Source organism: Lagopus muta, chromosome 3 (genome assembly GCF_023343835.1).
Source record: "Lagopus muta isolate bLagMut1 chromosome 3, bLagMut1 primary, whole genome shotgun sequence".
Taxonomy (NCBI): domain Eukaryota; kingdom Metazoa; phylum Chordata; class Aves; order Galliformes; family Phasianidae; genus Lagopus; species Lagopus muta.
This window is the reverse complement of record NC_064435.1, coordinates 45,949,765-45,967,982: the sequence shown is the minus strand read 5'-3', so window position 1 is coordinate 45,967,982 and position 18,218 is coordinate 45,949,765. Positions and strand designations below refer to the sequence as shown.

General features: G+C 40.1%; 1 protein-coding gene across 4 annotated transcripts in view; it reads left to right on the top strand.

The window, feature by feature from the left end:
• The first annotated feature begins 207 nt into the window (after nt 1-207).
• Nucleotides 208-18,218, top strand: part of LAMA3 (laminin subunit alpha 3) — a 112,747-nt gene continuing 94,736 nt past the window's right edge. For 3 of the 4 annotated variants that reach the window (XM_048940781.1, XM_048940779.1, XM_048940778.1), the window contains exons 1-5: nt 209-586; nt 5,431-5,583; nt 14,885-15,002; nt 15,330-15,448; nt 16,859-17,029. In XM_048940781.1, the coding sequence (XP_048796738.1) occupies nt 308-586; nt 5,431-5,583; nt 14,885-15,002; nt 15,330-15,448; nt 16,859-17,029 (840 nt within the window). In that variant the 5' untranslated portion in view covers nt 209-307. Of the gene's footprint in view, nt 587-5,430; nt 5,584-14,884; nt 15,003-15,329; nt 15,449-16,858; nt 17,030-18,218 lie in introns of all 4 variants that reach the window. The other variant, XM_048940780.1, reaches the window with a different exon arrangement.

Sequence of the window (18,218 nt, the reverse complement as noted above, 5' to 3'; positions counted from 1 at the left end):
TGTCTCTGCGCTCTGTTAGCGATACGTTTCCCGAGGAGGGGGAGGATCACCTCGATATGGCTGCGGGGCGCGCACCTGAGACAGCCCCACCAGCCCAGAGACCCTTTCGCTCGCCCTGGCAGCCGCTGCCATGCCGAGCCCTCGCCTCCTACCGAGGAGCTCCGCGCTCCCCGCGGCCGCCTCGCCTCAGCGGGGGTGTGTTCGCGCCTCTCCCCGCCCCACACACCGCGGCCGGGCAGCCCCCGGCCTCCGCCCGCCTCAGCTATACGGCCGCCCCGGGGGAGGTGAGGGCAGAGCCCGACTCAGGATGGCTGCGACGCGGGGCCGCTTTGCTCACGGTACCTCATCGCAGGGCTGCCGGCTCCTGTGGGCTCTGCTCCCGCCGCTCTTCTCCCTGTGCCCCGCGCAGACGGAGCCCCCCGACTCCCTCGGACTCAGCCTCCACCCGCCCTACTTCAACCTGGCCGAGACGGCCGGCATCTCGGCGACCGCCACCTGTGGGGAGGAGGCTGGCGGCGGGCGGCCGGAGCTGTACTGCAAGCTGGTGGGGGGGCCGGCCGCAGCCCCGCTGGGGAGAGCCATACAGGTAACGGGTGGGGACGGGCAGGGGAATGGTGATGGCGACGGCAGGCCGGCTCCCACTTCAGGGGTGAGGGCAGGTTGCACCTGCAAAGGGACAGAACTCCTCCAGAGGCGTTAATGGAGATACATTTTTACTGTGGTAAAGCTCCTTGCGTGAGCGTGCCTGTGGGAGGGCAGGTAGCGAGCAGCAGGTCAGTTTTGTGATGGACTGGGGTGATGTTTTATATCAGCTCTGTCAGAACTCTGCTGGCCTCAGCCCTCCCAGAGCTCTTCCATTTGTACCTTGCAACTGCAGAATGCCTCTCACAAAAAGCTTGGAGTGCTTTGAGGTGCTCTCAGGCTGAGAAACGTAGTTTACCTATTAGCAAAGCTGGGCTGCAGGTAGTAAATACTTCAGCTGAGGTGCAGTGATAGGGAAACTGCATGGTCTGCTGTTTGTGACATGATTATTTTTGTATTTATTCCCTTATGTACTTGCATCCCATTGGAAATGAGGGTTTGCTTTCTGTAGAAAGAGAGTGAAAGGATGGGGGTTCCTCTTGTTAAATTTTGATGTTGCAGGCCCTGGGTTAGAGGGCAGTTATGGGTCAGGGTTGATTCCATTCCCTGGAGGACTGCTGGTGCGAGCCTGCTGTGCCTCCTGCCTTCATGTAAATGTGGATGCAGCTGCATTGCTCTCTAGTTCTAAGAAAACCCCACTGAGGTACAGCACGTGAATATATCTGTAGTTGTTGTGGTCTGAGAAAACTTGGAAAATTCCTTCCCCAGGCCAGGGAAATCCAGCCATGGAAAATGTGATAGCAGCACAATGTGCATATTATCAATCCCCTCCACTTTGTGAGTTCAAAGTCACTACAAATACGAGAGTCTTGGTTTTGTTTTTTTATTGGTGGAAAATTGGACAGAAGCACATTAAAGTGTTGCAGAAGCTGAGCCTATGTTGATGGATTTAGATCAGCATAAGCATTTGTGTGTTGTTTCTTAACAGTCTGAGGGAGGATCAGGCAGCTTTTACGTATGGTGGCAGAGATGGGGCTGCTGTGACAGTCTCAGACTGAAGTTGTGCTGTGCACCTGAGTCACTCACCTCTGGAGTCTGTCCAAAGATGGATGGCACTGCTGTGCCTATGAGCAGGGAAGTCAGAAAGAAGGTGAGAAGAGGGAAGAGACAGCTCCGTTACGGTACCAACACAAGCAATTAAAATAAGGCAGAAAGAGCAGCTCAGCCTCTTTTCTGCTGCTTCTCACAGAATTATAGAATGCCTTAGGTTGGAATTGCCTTAAAGCCCACCCAGTTCCAACCCCTGCCATAGGCAGAGCTGCCACCCAGCAGCTCAGCTGCCCAGGGCCCCATCCAACCTGGCCTTGAGCACCTCCAGGGATAATGGGGCACCATAGCTTGTCTGATAAACCTGTTCCAGTGCCTCACCATCCTCTCAATGAAAATGTTCTGCCTAACATCTAACTGAAGTCTCCCTTCTTTGAGTTTAAAGACACTCCCCTTGCTCTGTCACTGTTAGACCACATAAAAAGTCAATCCCTCACCTGTTTATAAGTTCCTTTCAAGTTTCTTGCATTGGCCTCTTCTTTTCATCTTGTCTTTTGGTTCTTTATATGATTTATTGTATTCCTTAGTGGAGCTCATCATCCCCAGCAAATCCTGGAAGAGCATTAAGAGGCTGTTGGAAGCCCTTCAGGTGTGCCACTCCTTCAGGTGCAACTTAGTTCAGCCACCAGGTGTAGTCTGAGGCTTGTGAGGCAGTGCTGGATGTATGCTGAGGAAAGCAGTGTTTCTGTTACTTAGAGTGTTGGCAAGAGGGACAATAGCTTAATAAGAGCAGTGCTGAGTGAACAAATGTGCTGCAGTGCAAAATATTTCAACAGCTCTGGCAGATAAATGGCATGCCTAGCTTTGCCTGCAGGTCTGTCCACAGCAGTGTGCGGGTGTGAGTTAAAGTTAGTTGCATGCCTGTCCTGCCTTGCCAGTGGGTATGGCTCCTCTAGGTATTTGTGAACAAATCCTTCATCGTAGCTTTTTACTATATACAGATGAGACTTTTCCATCATTTTCAGTATTTCAGCAAACTGCTTTATGCAGTTTCATTTCTCTCCTCCATGCGAGATAACTGAGGGGAAGAGGGTAACGAGGTCACCAGCGGATGCACACCTGCCTGGCTGCTGAACTGCAGCCAAATTCAAGCAGTGGCTGGGTGCCCAGGGTCCTGGATGGAGATGTGTCCTGTGGCAGGCAGGCTGGGGGGAGCATGCCTGCAGGTATTGCTAGGGGAGAGCAGGGAAAGCTGCTCAGCCCAATCATTTATTCTTTCTTTCTTTCTTTCATTTCTTTTTTTTTTTTTTTAATGTCTTTTTGGCAGGTTTGCTGGAATGTACTTTAAATAACTGAAACTCCAGTTGTTGAAATGAAATGCTTTGAATTATGTGTTCAAAAAGAAAAAAAAAGTATCTTGAGCTCAGATCAAGTGTTCTGGTATACTGAAATACGGAGTAGATGTATGTAAATGTAACTCTGCCATTGAATACTCCTCACTGCTTTCTTTTCATTCAGCCTTTCTTGAGGCTGTGGCTGGATCAAGGCTGGAACTGCCATGGCAGCAACTGTTTCCTGTGTATTTCCAGCCAGAGCATTGTGAATGTGAAGTAAAGGTGATGTTTCATGTGTCCTATGAAACTGTTTAGGATAGGCTTGTGGTGGTGTACTACCTATATCAGAACTCTAAGCATGCATTCACCAGGAAATCTGAACAATAAAAATGCACTCATGTGGTGGCAACTGCTGTTTTTGGTCCCTGGATTCATTTCTCAGTGTATTGCTTTTGCAGATTGTGACACAATGTTCTCTGGCCTCATTGCAGAAGCTGGCAGTGTTACTTGTAGCTAGCACAGCCTATGTGGTGTCAACTATGTTAGAAACCCATAGTGTCCTGGCGTACTACAGTTGTTTGTACAAAAATCATCCAAATCTTCTCTAATGGTTAGAGGAGGAATGTGTTATAACTTGATTGCCGTGGTTAGCCAGCCCATGTGCATACAGATTTAGTACATTTTTAAATAACTTTTTCAAATTCACAGAATCATGGGAAAGCTTGGGTTGGAAGGGACCTCAAACCCAGTCCCTCCCCGTGCCACAGGCAGGGCTGTGACCCAGCAGCTCAGGTGCCCAGGGCCCCATCCAACCTGGCCTTGAGCGCCTGCAGGGATGGGGCGCCACAGCTTATGGGCAGCTGTGCCAGTGCCTCACCAACCTCCGAGTGAAGAATTTCTTCCTAAAATCTAAACTGAATCTCCCCTCTTCTAGTTTAAAACCATTCCCACTTGTCCTATCACTATTAAAATGAGTTAAAATTTGATTTCCCTCCTATTTATAAACTCCCTTCAAGCACTGCAAGGAATTCTCAAGATTAATGATTCAGATCAACTGATCAGCTAATGGTGGTTGTGTCTTTTGGCACCAGTGTCGTATTCTGAGCTTGCCAGAAGAGCAGGATTAGGACAGAACTACTGCTCTCATTCCTGTGTTAGAAGTGGACAAGTGTGACCTCTCTAGTTAATTTGCACTGATTAGTGCGACAGCAGTGGCAAACAAAACAATGACAGTTGTATGGAAGTTTGTTAATACTTCCAAGGCAGGTGCATATTTAAGGCTAGACAACAAGGGTTGTGGAAACCCTTTTAACAACCACATCTTATTAAAAATTTGTTCAGTTAGAAAAGGAGAAGGTTCAAATGTGACATACTACCTTCTTTAAAACACAAATCCAATGCAGTGTCAGCACGTCACAGACTGAACTGTTCAAGCGACTGTCTGGCTGAAGTAAACTAAGGGGATTGTAGCATTTAATGAAAATGTCATTTTTCTGTTGAGGTTCTAGAAAGAAAGATCTGTGCCTGGCACGGTTTCTCTCACATCAATTATCTACAGCCAGTGACTGGAATAAGATGTGAATTGGACAGTGAAAAGATTCCTTAATAGCTAATTTTGATTCTTCAGCACTAATCTTAGTAGACTGTACAATGCAGTTTCTTGAAGATAAAAATACTGCTATGAGAGAAGCCAATATGCCAAATTAAAATTAAGTTTCCTGAAGTTTATTCATCATTATTGTATGGAACAGCATAAAGAGCTTTAGAAACTACCAAAGAGAGATTATCGGGGCATATCCGGAGTGTGGCTTTAATAGTGGATTAAAAATTGTGTGGTAACTTTGGCAGATGAAGATACAATGGGATTCTTTCATCGTCCTTAAAGGGAACACTCTGTGTAATCCATAGCACTTTCCATAGATGTGTATTTCTTCAAGTTTCTGATTCAGAATGTGTTATATATGTAACATGGATATATATTTTTTCATGCTGTAAAATTGTAACTATGAATTTACACATTCAGAAGTTGTAGATGATTTTTTATGGGTTTGTTACTATTGGTCCATGTATATACGTTGATGTTTCACAGTCTTTTAGGAGGATTGAGAGTAAATTTTATGTTGGTGTTATCCCAGCTATAAGTGTCTTTGTTTCATTACATTCCTGTGGAAGTGCCTGCAGATGTAATACAGATAATTTCAGCAACAAAGTATCAGTAAATGTATTAATAAAAGATTGATTGCTTGCTTTAAAGAGATTTCTGAAATTTCATTCTGTATTTCAAGGTATAAATATGAGTTTTAATTGCAAGAGAAATCATTGTACAAGCACACTATATACATAGAGAAGCAAGATTTAACTCAATTTTTAGGCTGGGCTCCAATTCAGAACCTCAGTGAACAAGAGCACGCATCTGCAGCATGTACAATCTTGATTGAGACAACCTCTTTAATTTTCTGTGTTTCAGGGACAGTTTTGTGACTACTGCAATGCTGGTGATCCCAGTAAAGCTCACCCAATCACTAATGCCATTGATGGAACGGAGAGCTGGTGGCAAAGTCCTCCTCTTTCTAAGGGCTTAAAGTACAATGAAGTCAATGTCACTTTAGATCTGGGGCAGGTGAGTGCGTGAGCTGTTGTTTAAGGTATGATCATTTCTTGCATCTACATAAAAGCTGCGCAGTTGGGAGGGATGTTTGAACAAGTGATTTTAACTTCCAATACCATATTTTTTCATCTGTTTCATGTTCTCATTTTTTTTTTTTTTTAACCAATTCGAGTGAGTATAATGATGTAGATTCTTGCCACAAGTATCATGCTGATTCAGTGACATTATGCTGTCATGAAGAGACACTGAAACTTGTTAATCTGAGGGGATTGGCCAGGTGAAACTGGGGCTCTGCTTACATTGCAAATTCTCCTTTTTCATGAGTCCATAAGGGAAGAGATTTCATGATCCTTTGCATACACGCAATTTGAGAATAATGTCCAGAGTCTGCTTTTGCCTCAGGGATCCTTCTGGTTCCTCTATCATCCAGCAAGATCTTCAAGATAGACAGAAAAATATTGATAACATGGCCTAAAAAGGTGGAGACAGCAAAAACAGTGTAATAGGAAATAGTATGATGATAGTAACACGAACACCTGTATTTGTTCAGCAGGTGATAGGCAAATAGCTCACAGTGAAAGCCGTAAATGTAGCTTTCAAGCCACAGGGCTGGATTCTCAGCTGCCTTAATTGGGCACTGATCCAAAGAAATTAGTTATGCTCTGCAATTTTACACCAGCTGAAAACATGTTGCTATAAATATACATTGGGGGCTACAATATATATGTGTCTAAATATAATTGTTTTTTGGTCAGTAGTAACTATTTACTTATACTGATGATAGATAGGACTGTTATTATTATTATTAAAAACTATATATATAGTTTTTAAATTGGCTTTCAATTTAGTTAATAGCAAGAGGAGAATAACAAAGGAAAAAAAAATCTCTATGAGGCGTTGCTGCTACTTTGTTGGGGATTCGGCTGCAAACCTTTTTACCTCTTCTAGAACTGGGAGAGAGTCATGTATAAGCTGATAAAGTTTTATGCCAGAGTATCCTCACTAGCCTAGCACACCTTGGTCTGATCTCTCTGAGTCATGTTGCTCTTTCTGATAAAATACACTATTGAGGAGTATAGCATTCCCTGATACTTTGTGCTCCCAGGAAATGAGCTGCTTGCACCCATCGTGGTCTTTGCAAAACATAGAATAAGGTTGCAGCCTAGAGTCTGTAAATTGCTTTGCTGTGTAGCCCTTCATATTTGCAACCAAAACTTGAATGTCATCTTCAGAACATTATGTAGCGCCCACAAAACTATTCTAAACTGATCCAAACCACTGTTTCCTCTGAGTCTTTGCTAGCTTCTTTGGAGGAGCTGCTGATAGTCACTTAATCTTTTATGGGTTGAGTAAACTTCTGAGAAATCACTTTCTTTCAGGGTAGGGATGTTGACTGAATGTCCTTTTCCTGTGGGACTCCTTAGAGACCAACTTTGTGCTGAAATTCTAGTTAAAGGATTTCTCAGTAGGAAAGACTGTATTTCTCTTTACACTGGTACCTCTTGGAATGGTGACTCCAAAATCCCTTGTGAGGAAACGAGGGAAACAGAAGACTAAGGTCAAAATGATTTCAGGTCTCATGATCAGGAAGGGATAATTTTATTTGGTGAATGGATGAGGATTTAGTAGGGCTCATATGGTTTGTTTGTTTTTCACTTCACAGACATTTTCATATCTGTGTTCAGTCAGTTAAACCCTAATCTCAGAATTGGTTTGAACTTGAGATTTACTTTTGACGTTTTGCTCAGTATTCTCCCATTCCAAGTTCAAGCTGTAGGCACATAACTAATAATGAGGAGGAAAAGTAAATACTGTGACAGAGTAAGTCTACTCAAGCAAACAGGTAAATACTGAGACCTCAACCCTCCTTACCTTATTTCAGGCTCTTAAAAATTAAGGTCTTGCTCTGTTAATCTTGCAGACTTTCTATGCAGTTGACAGTGACAGGCAGACAGATACTTTTAGAGTGCTTTTGCTTTTTATTTAAGGTAAAATTAATGTGCTTGAAATCAAATGTGTGCCTAAATGCCTTGCAGAACTACATGCTATGATACTAGAAAGGTATCACAAATGTGGTTTTACTCACTGATAGCTTGTTCTTTCTTTTAATGTCACCTTTTTCTGAAGACAAAACAGAGAAGTACTTTTGCATGTTTATGCATATCCAAAATACAGCAAAGAGTAAGGTACACATGCATGCAGATAAGCAATGACTGAGTTGTAAGTTTGTTATCAAATAATCACAATTAGAGGAAGTGGAGCTTAGAGCACCATCACAAGACTTTTAATTTGCGGTGTTCCTGCCATTATGTCTTTAAGACTCAGAGTGGAGTCCCAGTGGAGTCTTTTGCTAGTATTCTGAAGAGAATATTTAATTGAATAGTTGAAAGCTTGAGAGTTTATTAAAATGGTGTTAGAGCACCCACCTGCTACTGTTCCTGTTTTAGAAGGACTGGGGGAGATTTTGACAGTCAAAGTTCCTTCAGGATCTTAAATCTTCAAATTAGAAGATTGCTCACTTTGTTGTTCTTGGTAATATGAGGAAAAAGCAAAAAACTTGAAGCCCTGCTTTACTTCCCTTTCTGACTTTCTGCACTACAGTTACAATTCTAATCAATCACAGACCTGAATAATAATTATAATGTTGATCCCTGAGGCAGTGTCTCAGTTTACATACTTACTTATGCTTTGGCTGTTCCTCACTTGTTTAAAATATTTGGATCAAATGAAGATTCACATATTCCTTTAATTGATCAAAATCTTCCCAACGCAGTTGTCAACTCATTTTTAACTATTCGGTAACGTCTGAGTGAACTTAGCTGCAGTTTCTGTGATGCTTTGGATTGCCTGACTATAGCAGGTGTGCTCTTGTTTTTGGCTTTCTTAATGCCTAGCAAATATTACACCAATATTCCCCCAGGTGTTTTTTTCCTGAGCTCTTCTGAAGTAGAAGGTGAAGTTTCTGGCTTGTGTTATAGTGTGTGGTGCAGAACAAATCTAACTAAGGTCTAACTGTTAATCTTTATAAAGTGTTGTCCATGATTTTTTTATCATAGCTTTTAGTTATCTGTACTTTTTTTACTGTGCTTTTTGTGTCAATAGTATGGTGCTGAGAGACTTAAGACTTAGTGAGATCTTCTTCAGTAATATGTTAAATGCTATTTTTTTGTAGTGATGTTATTAATTAGGTAGTATTGTAAATTGAAGGCATGAAATGGAATGTAGTGTACAAAATAGTACTTTCTGTAGGCAGGGAAGGAAACTGAAATAGATTTCAGATTTATGGTGTGGCCTGTGGAGTACGTCATGTTTTTGTCACTCCCAATTGAAGCACATAAAGAATTTGTAAAAACCTCTCATGGTTGTATATATTCTGAGTTGCTTTTTCATGGTAGATATTTCTTATGGATTTAGTTTTTGTTTTATAGTAATCATCTGGGTGTAGCTTGACAAAAAATATTTTTTGTTGGGAATATTAATCAGTGACTGTGTTTATTAAAATAATTATTCTTAACTTATTAATGCTCTGACACTACTTCTTAAAATGGATCTGAAGTTACAGTTGTTAATTTAACAACCATTCTGTAAAATATAGTGTCTTGTAAACCCTTCTCAGGGGAAGCTATCAGGGTAAGCTGTACTAAACTGCCTCCAAAAGTAGTAATTGCATTCACTGTACTTGACTGCTGACAACAGTTTATAAAAGATGATCCTGAAATTAGATCCAGATAACAAATGCTCCATTTATTCCTCTGCCCCAATACAACCATCCTAAGCACAGTTGACAGATGTAGTCACCCTAAAAAACCCTTTCTTGCTCATATTTTATGCTGTGAGAAAGGCTATTTGCTGTTCTCTTAAAAGTTTAATTAAAAAAGACAGGTTGAATGGCTTGGTTTATTATTATTTTTATGTTTGCAATAAGGCATATATTGGTGTTGAGAGAATTTGATTTTTAGAATGTACAGACACATACTTGAAGGATTGCTCTCCCTAGATTTCCTGATACTACCTTCTTCTGGTTTTTCAGCATCCAGTTAGGAAGACTTTTGTTCCCATTTACTGATTTCACTTACTTCCCTCAATGTCTGTACTTCAGCTTCTGCCATCTCCCCCTCTGTGGTCCATCTCTATGTTACTTTGATCTGTGATGTGTTGTCTTCACTTTCAACTCAACATAATAAAAGCAGAACCTCTGTTGATAGCCTTCAACCCTCCATGCTTCCCCATGTTTTCTTCCAGTGCTGACAGTACTTCTGTGTTCTTTGAACTTTGGATTGTAGCCTTCATAATGGGATGTTTATCTCCTGAACAACTGAGGTCTGAACTATATAAATGCTCTCCCAAATGAATAGCTTCAGTGTTCTGTGAAGAAATAGGCCATATGTAAGAAATAATTATGAGCATTGAGTTGGTCTTTGTCCAATTCCCAATGGAAAAATGGCTGCATGAGAAGTTACAGGATTATAACTGACAATAGTTGATGTATTTGCCTGCAGCCTTGGCAAAAAGACCAAGGACAGATTGAACCTGGACAATGGACTACCCTTTCATTTCCGAAAGCGTTCCTTCCAGAATACTGCCTGTGAAATGTGGAGTGATTCTCCCTTTTGATCCTGCACACTGACTGCGATATAGAGAAAAGAGTTAGCATCTCCACTGAGGCATGTTCACAGGCACGATCTTAGATAACTAAATCTAGGAGCATAGCTTCTTAGCACTGGTGACTGGTCGAATGAAGAAGTGGTATAAATACAGCGTGCACAGTTCTAAGTGAACGATGTTGGAAGTCCTCTGCTTATTTCTGGCTTCTGTACCCAACAGGGTGAGTCTAACATGTAGGGAATGGCTTCTGTGTGCTGTGCAGCGTGAGCTTCTGCAGTCACTGTCATCATTTCTGCAACATCAGCACTGCTGCATATATGTGTGTGTCATTAAACTGTATGAAACACATTCAATTGATCTGATGCCTCTCAGTCACTATCCATGTGGGCTTTTCTCTGAACCTCTACAGTAGCTTCTTTTCCAGATGCCTGCCAAAAATGCTGTTTCAGCTCTCTCTACTTGACATTTTTGAATTTCATCTGTAAAATCCACGGTTAGAGATCACTAAATATTGATTGTTGGGAGTGACAAGTAAGTCTCTGCATTTATAAGAGTGCTTCAGGTCCTACTGAGAGGTTACAAACAGGGGGTGCTGAACTCTTTGCAACAACAAAGTTTCAGTTGGATCAATAACACATAGGATTCTACTTCATTTAAATATATTGTTATTTTTATCAATTGGTCTTTGAGAAAAATCAGTGCTTGAGACCTTAATGCTTCATTACAGCAAGTAACTTTTGGGCATGCACATGCCAACCCTGAGAAATTGGTGGTACTGAGGAATGTTTTGGAGGAGTTGCATATATGATAACTGCTGTTATTGTGAGGTAAGAGCAATTCATGCTTCCTTAAAATCCCACTCCTGCATTGGCCCACATCTGAGAGTTTTGTTTTATCGACTGAATGATCATCAAATTTTTACCACTTTCTCACCTGCTTTTCCAGTTTACACAGCAAGTACAGTAAGATCATACCTTTGCTGTTAAAGGACAGAGTTTGCAGTCATCTGTCAGTGTAGGAGCCTCACTGTCTTCTGGGTAATGTGCAATGCCAGCCACGATAGCATCATATCGGAAGCAACAAGAACAGTCTATTACACTGAGGTAATTTTGGTGGTGTAGATATACCTGCTAATACTGTCTTGAGGAAATATTCTCCTTGTGGAAATAGCTGTTCACCATTCTTTTAACATTTGGATTATATGAAGAGGAACTGTTGTGGTATGTCTTTAAAACACATCCTGAAACCTTCAAGTTGCCTCAGATAGATGGTATATCTGACCTCAGTATTCTTATTACCATATCAGAAATTGTTATTCTCCATGAACCAAAAATGGAGAATGATCCTTTCCTACATCTGCAGCACACAGCAGAATTGCACAGAACAGAGTGTGTCTTTGTTTTGTACTAGTTTATGTACTGTACTTAATGAACAAATTTCATTCTGTTTTGAGTTTATGGTGGAGGGTGGAGAAAAATAATCTATAATTTTGTATAGACACATCTAACTTTCTTATATTTGCAAATACATGTCAAGAATCAAACAAGTCTTGGGAATTCCTCATTTAGAGAATTGTTTAAAATTTTAAGGAGAAAATAGAGACAACATTTTAAACAATTTTATTATACTTTTTTAGAATTCCCACGAGGATACAATATGTTACAGGGAATTTTGTATTTTGTTAGCATAAATATTATGCATGTCATTAGAGATCTCTAACATTGTATCATTACAATCGTGGTGGTGTGACTCTCAATCTAAGTGAGCTCTTTTAAGAGTCTGACAGTAACCTACGAGACTTTCTGTGGAAATATTTCTCTCTTTGTGGTAGTTCTTAGTGATGAATTTGTCATTTCTGTTCTCAGATGATGAAGATATTTTGCTTATTTTTCTGGCTTATTTTTTTTTAAATGTCAGTTTTCCTTTAGGGAATTTCCAAGGCCACTACCTAGAAAAATCTGAAAAAACCTTGAGCGAACAGGAAAATGTCACATCAGGATGGAGCTGGTTAAATTCCATTTGTTGGCAATCCAGGATTTAATCTGTGCTGATAGTTTACAACTGGAAATGGTGTGGGGAAATTTACAGGAATGCATCCTCTTTCAAGCATGTATTTTCAAAGTGGAACAATTCTGCTACTGGAAACAAAGTTCTGTTTTTATTTTTTATTTTTTTACTGAGATGAGAAAATGATCAGAATTTTGATTAAACCATATTTTGGATTTTTTTAATTTTTCCCCTCTCTTTATTTTGATGCAGACAAATGCTACGGTATGCTTGTACCAAGATAACAGTTATTTTTACTGCTTTGCTACATTTCTTAACTGTCCTAAAAACCTATCTCCCTGCTCTTTCTGAATGTGGTCGTACAAACCCAAGCAGCACTTCAAACTATGGGATGCTGGGAGAGCCTCACGTGGTCTGAAGGTTCCCATGTGCATGAGTAACTTGAAGTTGCTGTACTTTACTTTGTTCTTTTGTGGTTTGCATGTAAGCCTGCAAAATCTGGTTCTTTGAGGCAGTTCTTCAAGGTCTAGCGGAGCTGGTAGAAGAGTGGGCTCCTGATGTAACACACGTTGGGCAGTATTTCAGCTTCACGTGCACGGTACAGTCCCAGGCTTGAGCCACTTCCAATTTGCAGGAGAGTTGGACTTGATCGCTAGAGGTCCCTTCCAACCCCTACAATTCTGTGATTCTGTGAATTCCACAGCTGAATAGCAGTTGTCACACAGCTGTTTGAAGAGCACAGTGTGTTAATCCAGCTGTGTCACATAGGAGACTACTGTGTGCAATCGTGTTGGCCGCTGTTCTCTTTCAGTGTGTTTAAAAGGTTAAAGTCTTGGGTAACACTGATATATAAGTGAGCATTTGTTATAATTCAGTTTTTCAGCAGTGAAGAAGTCCAGTGGAAACAGAATTTACTGCTATTATTTTGCTTGTGCTTATAGAATCACCTGTTACAAGATGAGATGGGCTGTATCAGCACTTTGAGTATCATCAGAGGAAAAGAATACAATGTGTGACAGGCTGAGGCAGGTGCTGCCAGCTTTTTTGGAGAGTAGGTAGAAGGTCATTGTTGTAGTGATTTAATACATGGCTACAAATAGCAGTGCACTGGAGGACACAGCCTGCCTTTTTGTATGCTTCTTTTGTGTCCCCATGAGCTTTCTAAATTGCTTGTCTTGATGAAGTCTGATCTGATTTGATTGATACAGAATGTCCTCCACCCTCAATAGAGCATGTGAGGATGGAATTCCTAAAGACATTAAAGCACAGGGGAAGTGAGAATACTAACGGGTAAGCAGTTGCCTGCCCAGTGCAGACCTAGCTTTGAGAGATCCTGTTGTCCAAAACTGAGAACATAAACCTGTTTTCTTTTAGGAATTACATAACCGTGGCCCTTCTCTGTGAGGATACCCGGTTTCAGTCTGAATGGCCATACTGAATTGCACGTAAGGGCTGTATGGCCAATATCCCTACTCTTACACTTGGCTGTCAAGTGGCGGAAGCTACTTTGGCTGAGTATCAGAAACTCAATAGCAGCAAATTTCAGCACAGTCTTCAAAGTATTCAGCTGTTTCTGACATCTGGTTTGGGGACTTTCAGTCGGTCATTTAAGGACATTACTTCACCTGTGTAGTCACCATGTCTAGCCCTTGGAAAAAGAATGGTTTTGTCAACAGAATAACTGCCATTTAATTTGCTTGATACCATTACTTAGTAAATCATGTACACTACTGGATGGGGACAAAGATTTCTGCTCCTTTTTTTTTTTTTTTTAATAGGCCATTTGCATCTGCTTTTGGTGGCTCTGACTGCTGTGAGAGCTGCTGAATTGGTCCTAGCTGACAGCTGAATGGGCCAGGCATGGCAACAGATGGCAGTCCCAGTTTGTGACTGGGAGCTTGAACATATTTGTAGTTTGAAATCTAATGATCTAAATTTGTAATAATGAACTAAATTTGACTTAGAGTAGGATTTCATGTGAAATCCATATTTGCTTTAGTGTTTGGGAGCTTTCTGCCTTGCGGTCTACGTCCATATTCTGAGTGGTTTCAGAATATGGAAGATCTGCCAGTCATAAAAATCTCTCCCATTATATCTGATACACATGAAACTCTGCACAGACTTGCTTTTGCTACTCACAAAGTGGCAAAATTATCTGGAAATATCTTTGTAGTGAGGGAACAGATAACTTGAATTATTATCAAATACAGCCAAAGGAATACCAGTGTAAAGAGTGTGTGTATTTTGATTAATGTGATTTTCCTTAACTACAAGCACAGTTATATGTCTGGAATATAACAAGCAGAGAGAATGTGCCAGGATTCTGTAAAAGTATTTTATCTAAGTGAATTGAGATGCTAATTTTTCAAGGCTAAATACTATACCCTTAACATACCCAAGCCATCAGTCAGATGTGGAACAGAACCACTCTGAAATGTAACGGATGGCTTATAGCGCAGTTCTACTGCAGCTTTTTTAGTGTATTGGAGCACAATGCCAGTTGAGAAGGGTTGATACAAATACTTAGAGAACACCAGCTTGGAATCTGGCCTATTATTTTATTAATGGGAATGAAACAGCAGAGGATAACTTTCTCTCTGTACACAGCAGAAAAGGGATTTACTAGCATTTGTTCTACTATGTGGTACTTCTGAGGTGTTCAAAAAGCTTCTAATAGTACTTCTGTATGCTCTGTTACCAGCTCTTCCATGTTGCCTACATTCTTATCAAGTTTGCAAATTCTCCTCGTCCAGATCTCTGGATCTTAGAAAGATCAGTGGACTTTGGAAGAACTTACACTCCCTGGCAGTATTTTGCTCGTAAGTATTAAGTCTTGCATTGCTGCTCTTTTGTAGGCAAGTTTCTTTAATCATTTGCCCAGTAGCAGGAAAATCAGGCCATGTATTTTGCTGAATGTTTTAGCAGTAATGGAGGCAGCGGGTGTCAAAAACGTTTAGTTATAGATGATAGTTTACAGTTTATATTTAGGAATTTTCATTTTTATGCACTAAGTGAAGAAATCAGTTGTTGTTTCTCTTTAATTAGGGGAAGAAGTTCTCTGAGCTTTCGGGTAAAATTTCTTTGTTAATTCAAATTAGAACAATGGTGTATATTTTCATATATAAAAATAACTCTGATTTGACCAGACTCCAAAGCAGATTGTTTGGAACGCTTTGGAAAGGAAGCAAATGTTCCCGTGAGGAGGGATAGCGATGTCATTTGCACTACAGAGTATTCTCGCATTGTGCCTCTTGAAAATGGAGAGGTAAGTGCTTTTAGAAAAATGATGTGTAATGGTGGAAGTGAACAGTTTTAGAAGTTTGCAGTTAAAATAAAAACCTAGAACATAAAGTAATTTATTGGTTTATTACTGCTTGAAACTAAATTAATAAATCCATAACCATGATTTTAAGTAGATGGTGAAATTTTTGGAGGATGAGCTGACTTTTTCTAACTTACACCAGTGGGCAGGGCCGCATGTATGGATTCCTTGTTGTAGTTTAGGTTACCTCTCTTAAGGAATGTGCATTTGAAGATACTGACTACATTTTCTGCGTGGTTTCTGCGTCTGAATTAACTTACTGCATATGAATTCCTCATGGGACCAAATGCTGTAGACCATTCAAGAATAAGTAACTATTTAAGAAAAAAATATGTAAAATACTACATTTTTAAAAATAATATACTACATGTGCTTGCAAAAGTACTGCTTTTAGTTTAGTTGCCATTCCTTGCTAAGCAAAAATGTGGCTTGTGTGACTTCATTTGAAGCTAAACTCCTGGCTGTACTGTTCACTCTTGCTGATGTTCTTGTTTTGTGCATTAAGCAGTGAGAATACACATCTAAGCCACTCCAGAATTGTCCAGAGTTTTGTGCATATGAATCTGGAGTTGTAGTTTAAAGTAGATATTGCCTACTAATGTAACTGTAAAATTTTTACAACAACAGTTTATGTAGAAGAACATTGCTGGTGCACACTTCAGATTATTGCAGATGTTTGAAACTAGAAATCTGTTGTCTGGCTGTTTTTAAACAAAGTCTCTTACTCAGAGGTCTACATGCACACTGGATTGCTTATTTAATATAGATTCATGGTTGCTAGGCTGCTGGCACCAATTTCTTCAAAAATAAAGAAGTGCTGGAGCACCTGTTTGGGAAGTCAGATAAACCTGCTTTCATGTGAAAGGATTTTGTAAAGTAACACCATGTACTTTCCTTAGGAGACTGTTAATGTGCTCTCAGGCATTGGACCTGGTAACAATAATATTTTCCAGGAATGTTTGTGCCTTAACCCCAAAATAAATGTGCTTTGGAAAAGATCCAAAATCTGGCGTTTTCACTCAGGCAAAACTTCCACTGACACCATCAACTGTTAATGTAACTATTTGTAGCTGTTCCTGGTTTTTTTTTTCCTGTCAAATTGTGTTCTTTCCGTGTAATCACTATTGTGGGTACACTATTAAGGCAGTGTGATATGAGCAATGAGAATTCAGGAGAGTCCAAGACATGGTTTTTTTTCCCGGTGCATTTTATGTTTTGATTTCAGCGTGAAATGTGCTCAGAAACAATAGTAAACCTTTTGGTTCTGTTATTAATCAAAACTTGGCTCTATGCCCAGTACTGATACTTACAGCTGATAAGTTTTAATAAAAATATACTTACTTTTCTTGTTAGATTGTAGTCTCTTTGGTAAATGGCCGCCCAGGAGCAAAAAACTTCACTTATTCCCCTAGTCTTCGAGAATTCACAAAAGCAACAAACATCCGCCTTCATTTTCTCAGAACTAACACACTTCTTGGCCACTTGATATCAAAAGCTCAACGAGACCCTACTGTAACCCGCAGAGTAAGTACTGTTTTTTCACAGAGGTGTATTCGATATTCCTTTTTTTAAAGTTTGCAACATTGAAAAAAAAAAAAAAGAATTTGCAGTGACCTATCTGTAAATCCCTTTATTTTCTTCAGGTCCATTTGAGGTAAGAAGGTGGCTGAGATAGCACAGGGTTAGAGAGGGGAAGTAAAGATTTTTAACAGACTATCTTCTTTCCTGGTTTCAAATATTAAAAGAAATTGGATGCATCACTGGAACTGTTAGGAGCCTGTCCAGAAATCTTCTGAGCTGTCTTTCACAGAGCTGAGGAGCTAGATTTCATCAGCTTTATTTTACATTGCTTTCTCTTATTTATTCAAAGAGATTTTCAGGAAATAGTACCTGAGTTTCTGAAGGAGCAGGAATCAAAGAGTGTACTCAAAAGTTGCCATTTGTACACTAATTATTTGAGATGCATAGGAGTTTTCAGTGAATTTGGGGCTATCCCCTGGAGCTAAACAGCCGAAGTCCTGTTCCCATGTAAGGAAATCCCTTAAGGGAACAATGCATAGAAATTCATATGCTAGAGAGGTTGTAAACTTCATATTATATTGTTATTTTTAACCTTTTTATTTAAAATGAAGACTCAGTAATAATTAGAGGAAGCTCTGAGGTGAGGCACTGCATATGTGTGTGGGTTTCTGCATCAAAAGTAACTAAAATGTTCCAGCTTCTTGATAGCATTCACATTAAGTACCTTTATTGCCTTAAGTAAATTTTAAGTTGTTGCTTACAGGCAAGTGTAAATGCAGTATTTACCTGGCAAGGAGCATAGTCTTAATGTAAGGTACTTTTGATGTTATGGCTATGGCATGTAGGACAAATGAAAAAAACATTGAGTGTTATATTGAATTGCTAGAAGAGAGAACAAATTCTCATTATGGAGACCTTCAAAGTCTAGGAAAGAGTTAATATTACTAAGAAAAGTTTGAGTGTTCAAGTTAGTGGAGAAACAGATGAAAACCAGACGAGTTCTCTTATCCTGTCCAAGTAACTGTCTGTCTTCCATTAATGGTTTAAATTCATGGCACATCAAATTTTATAGGGTATGTTTTATGTCTATACTGTGACCTATTAATTGTTTTGGCCTATTACTAATATGATTTATTACTAAGCAGTAACAGTACAACTACTGTTAGTAGTACAGTATAGCTCTGCTAAGCTG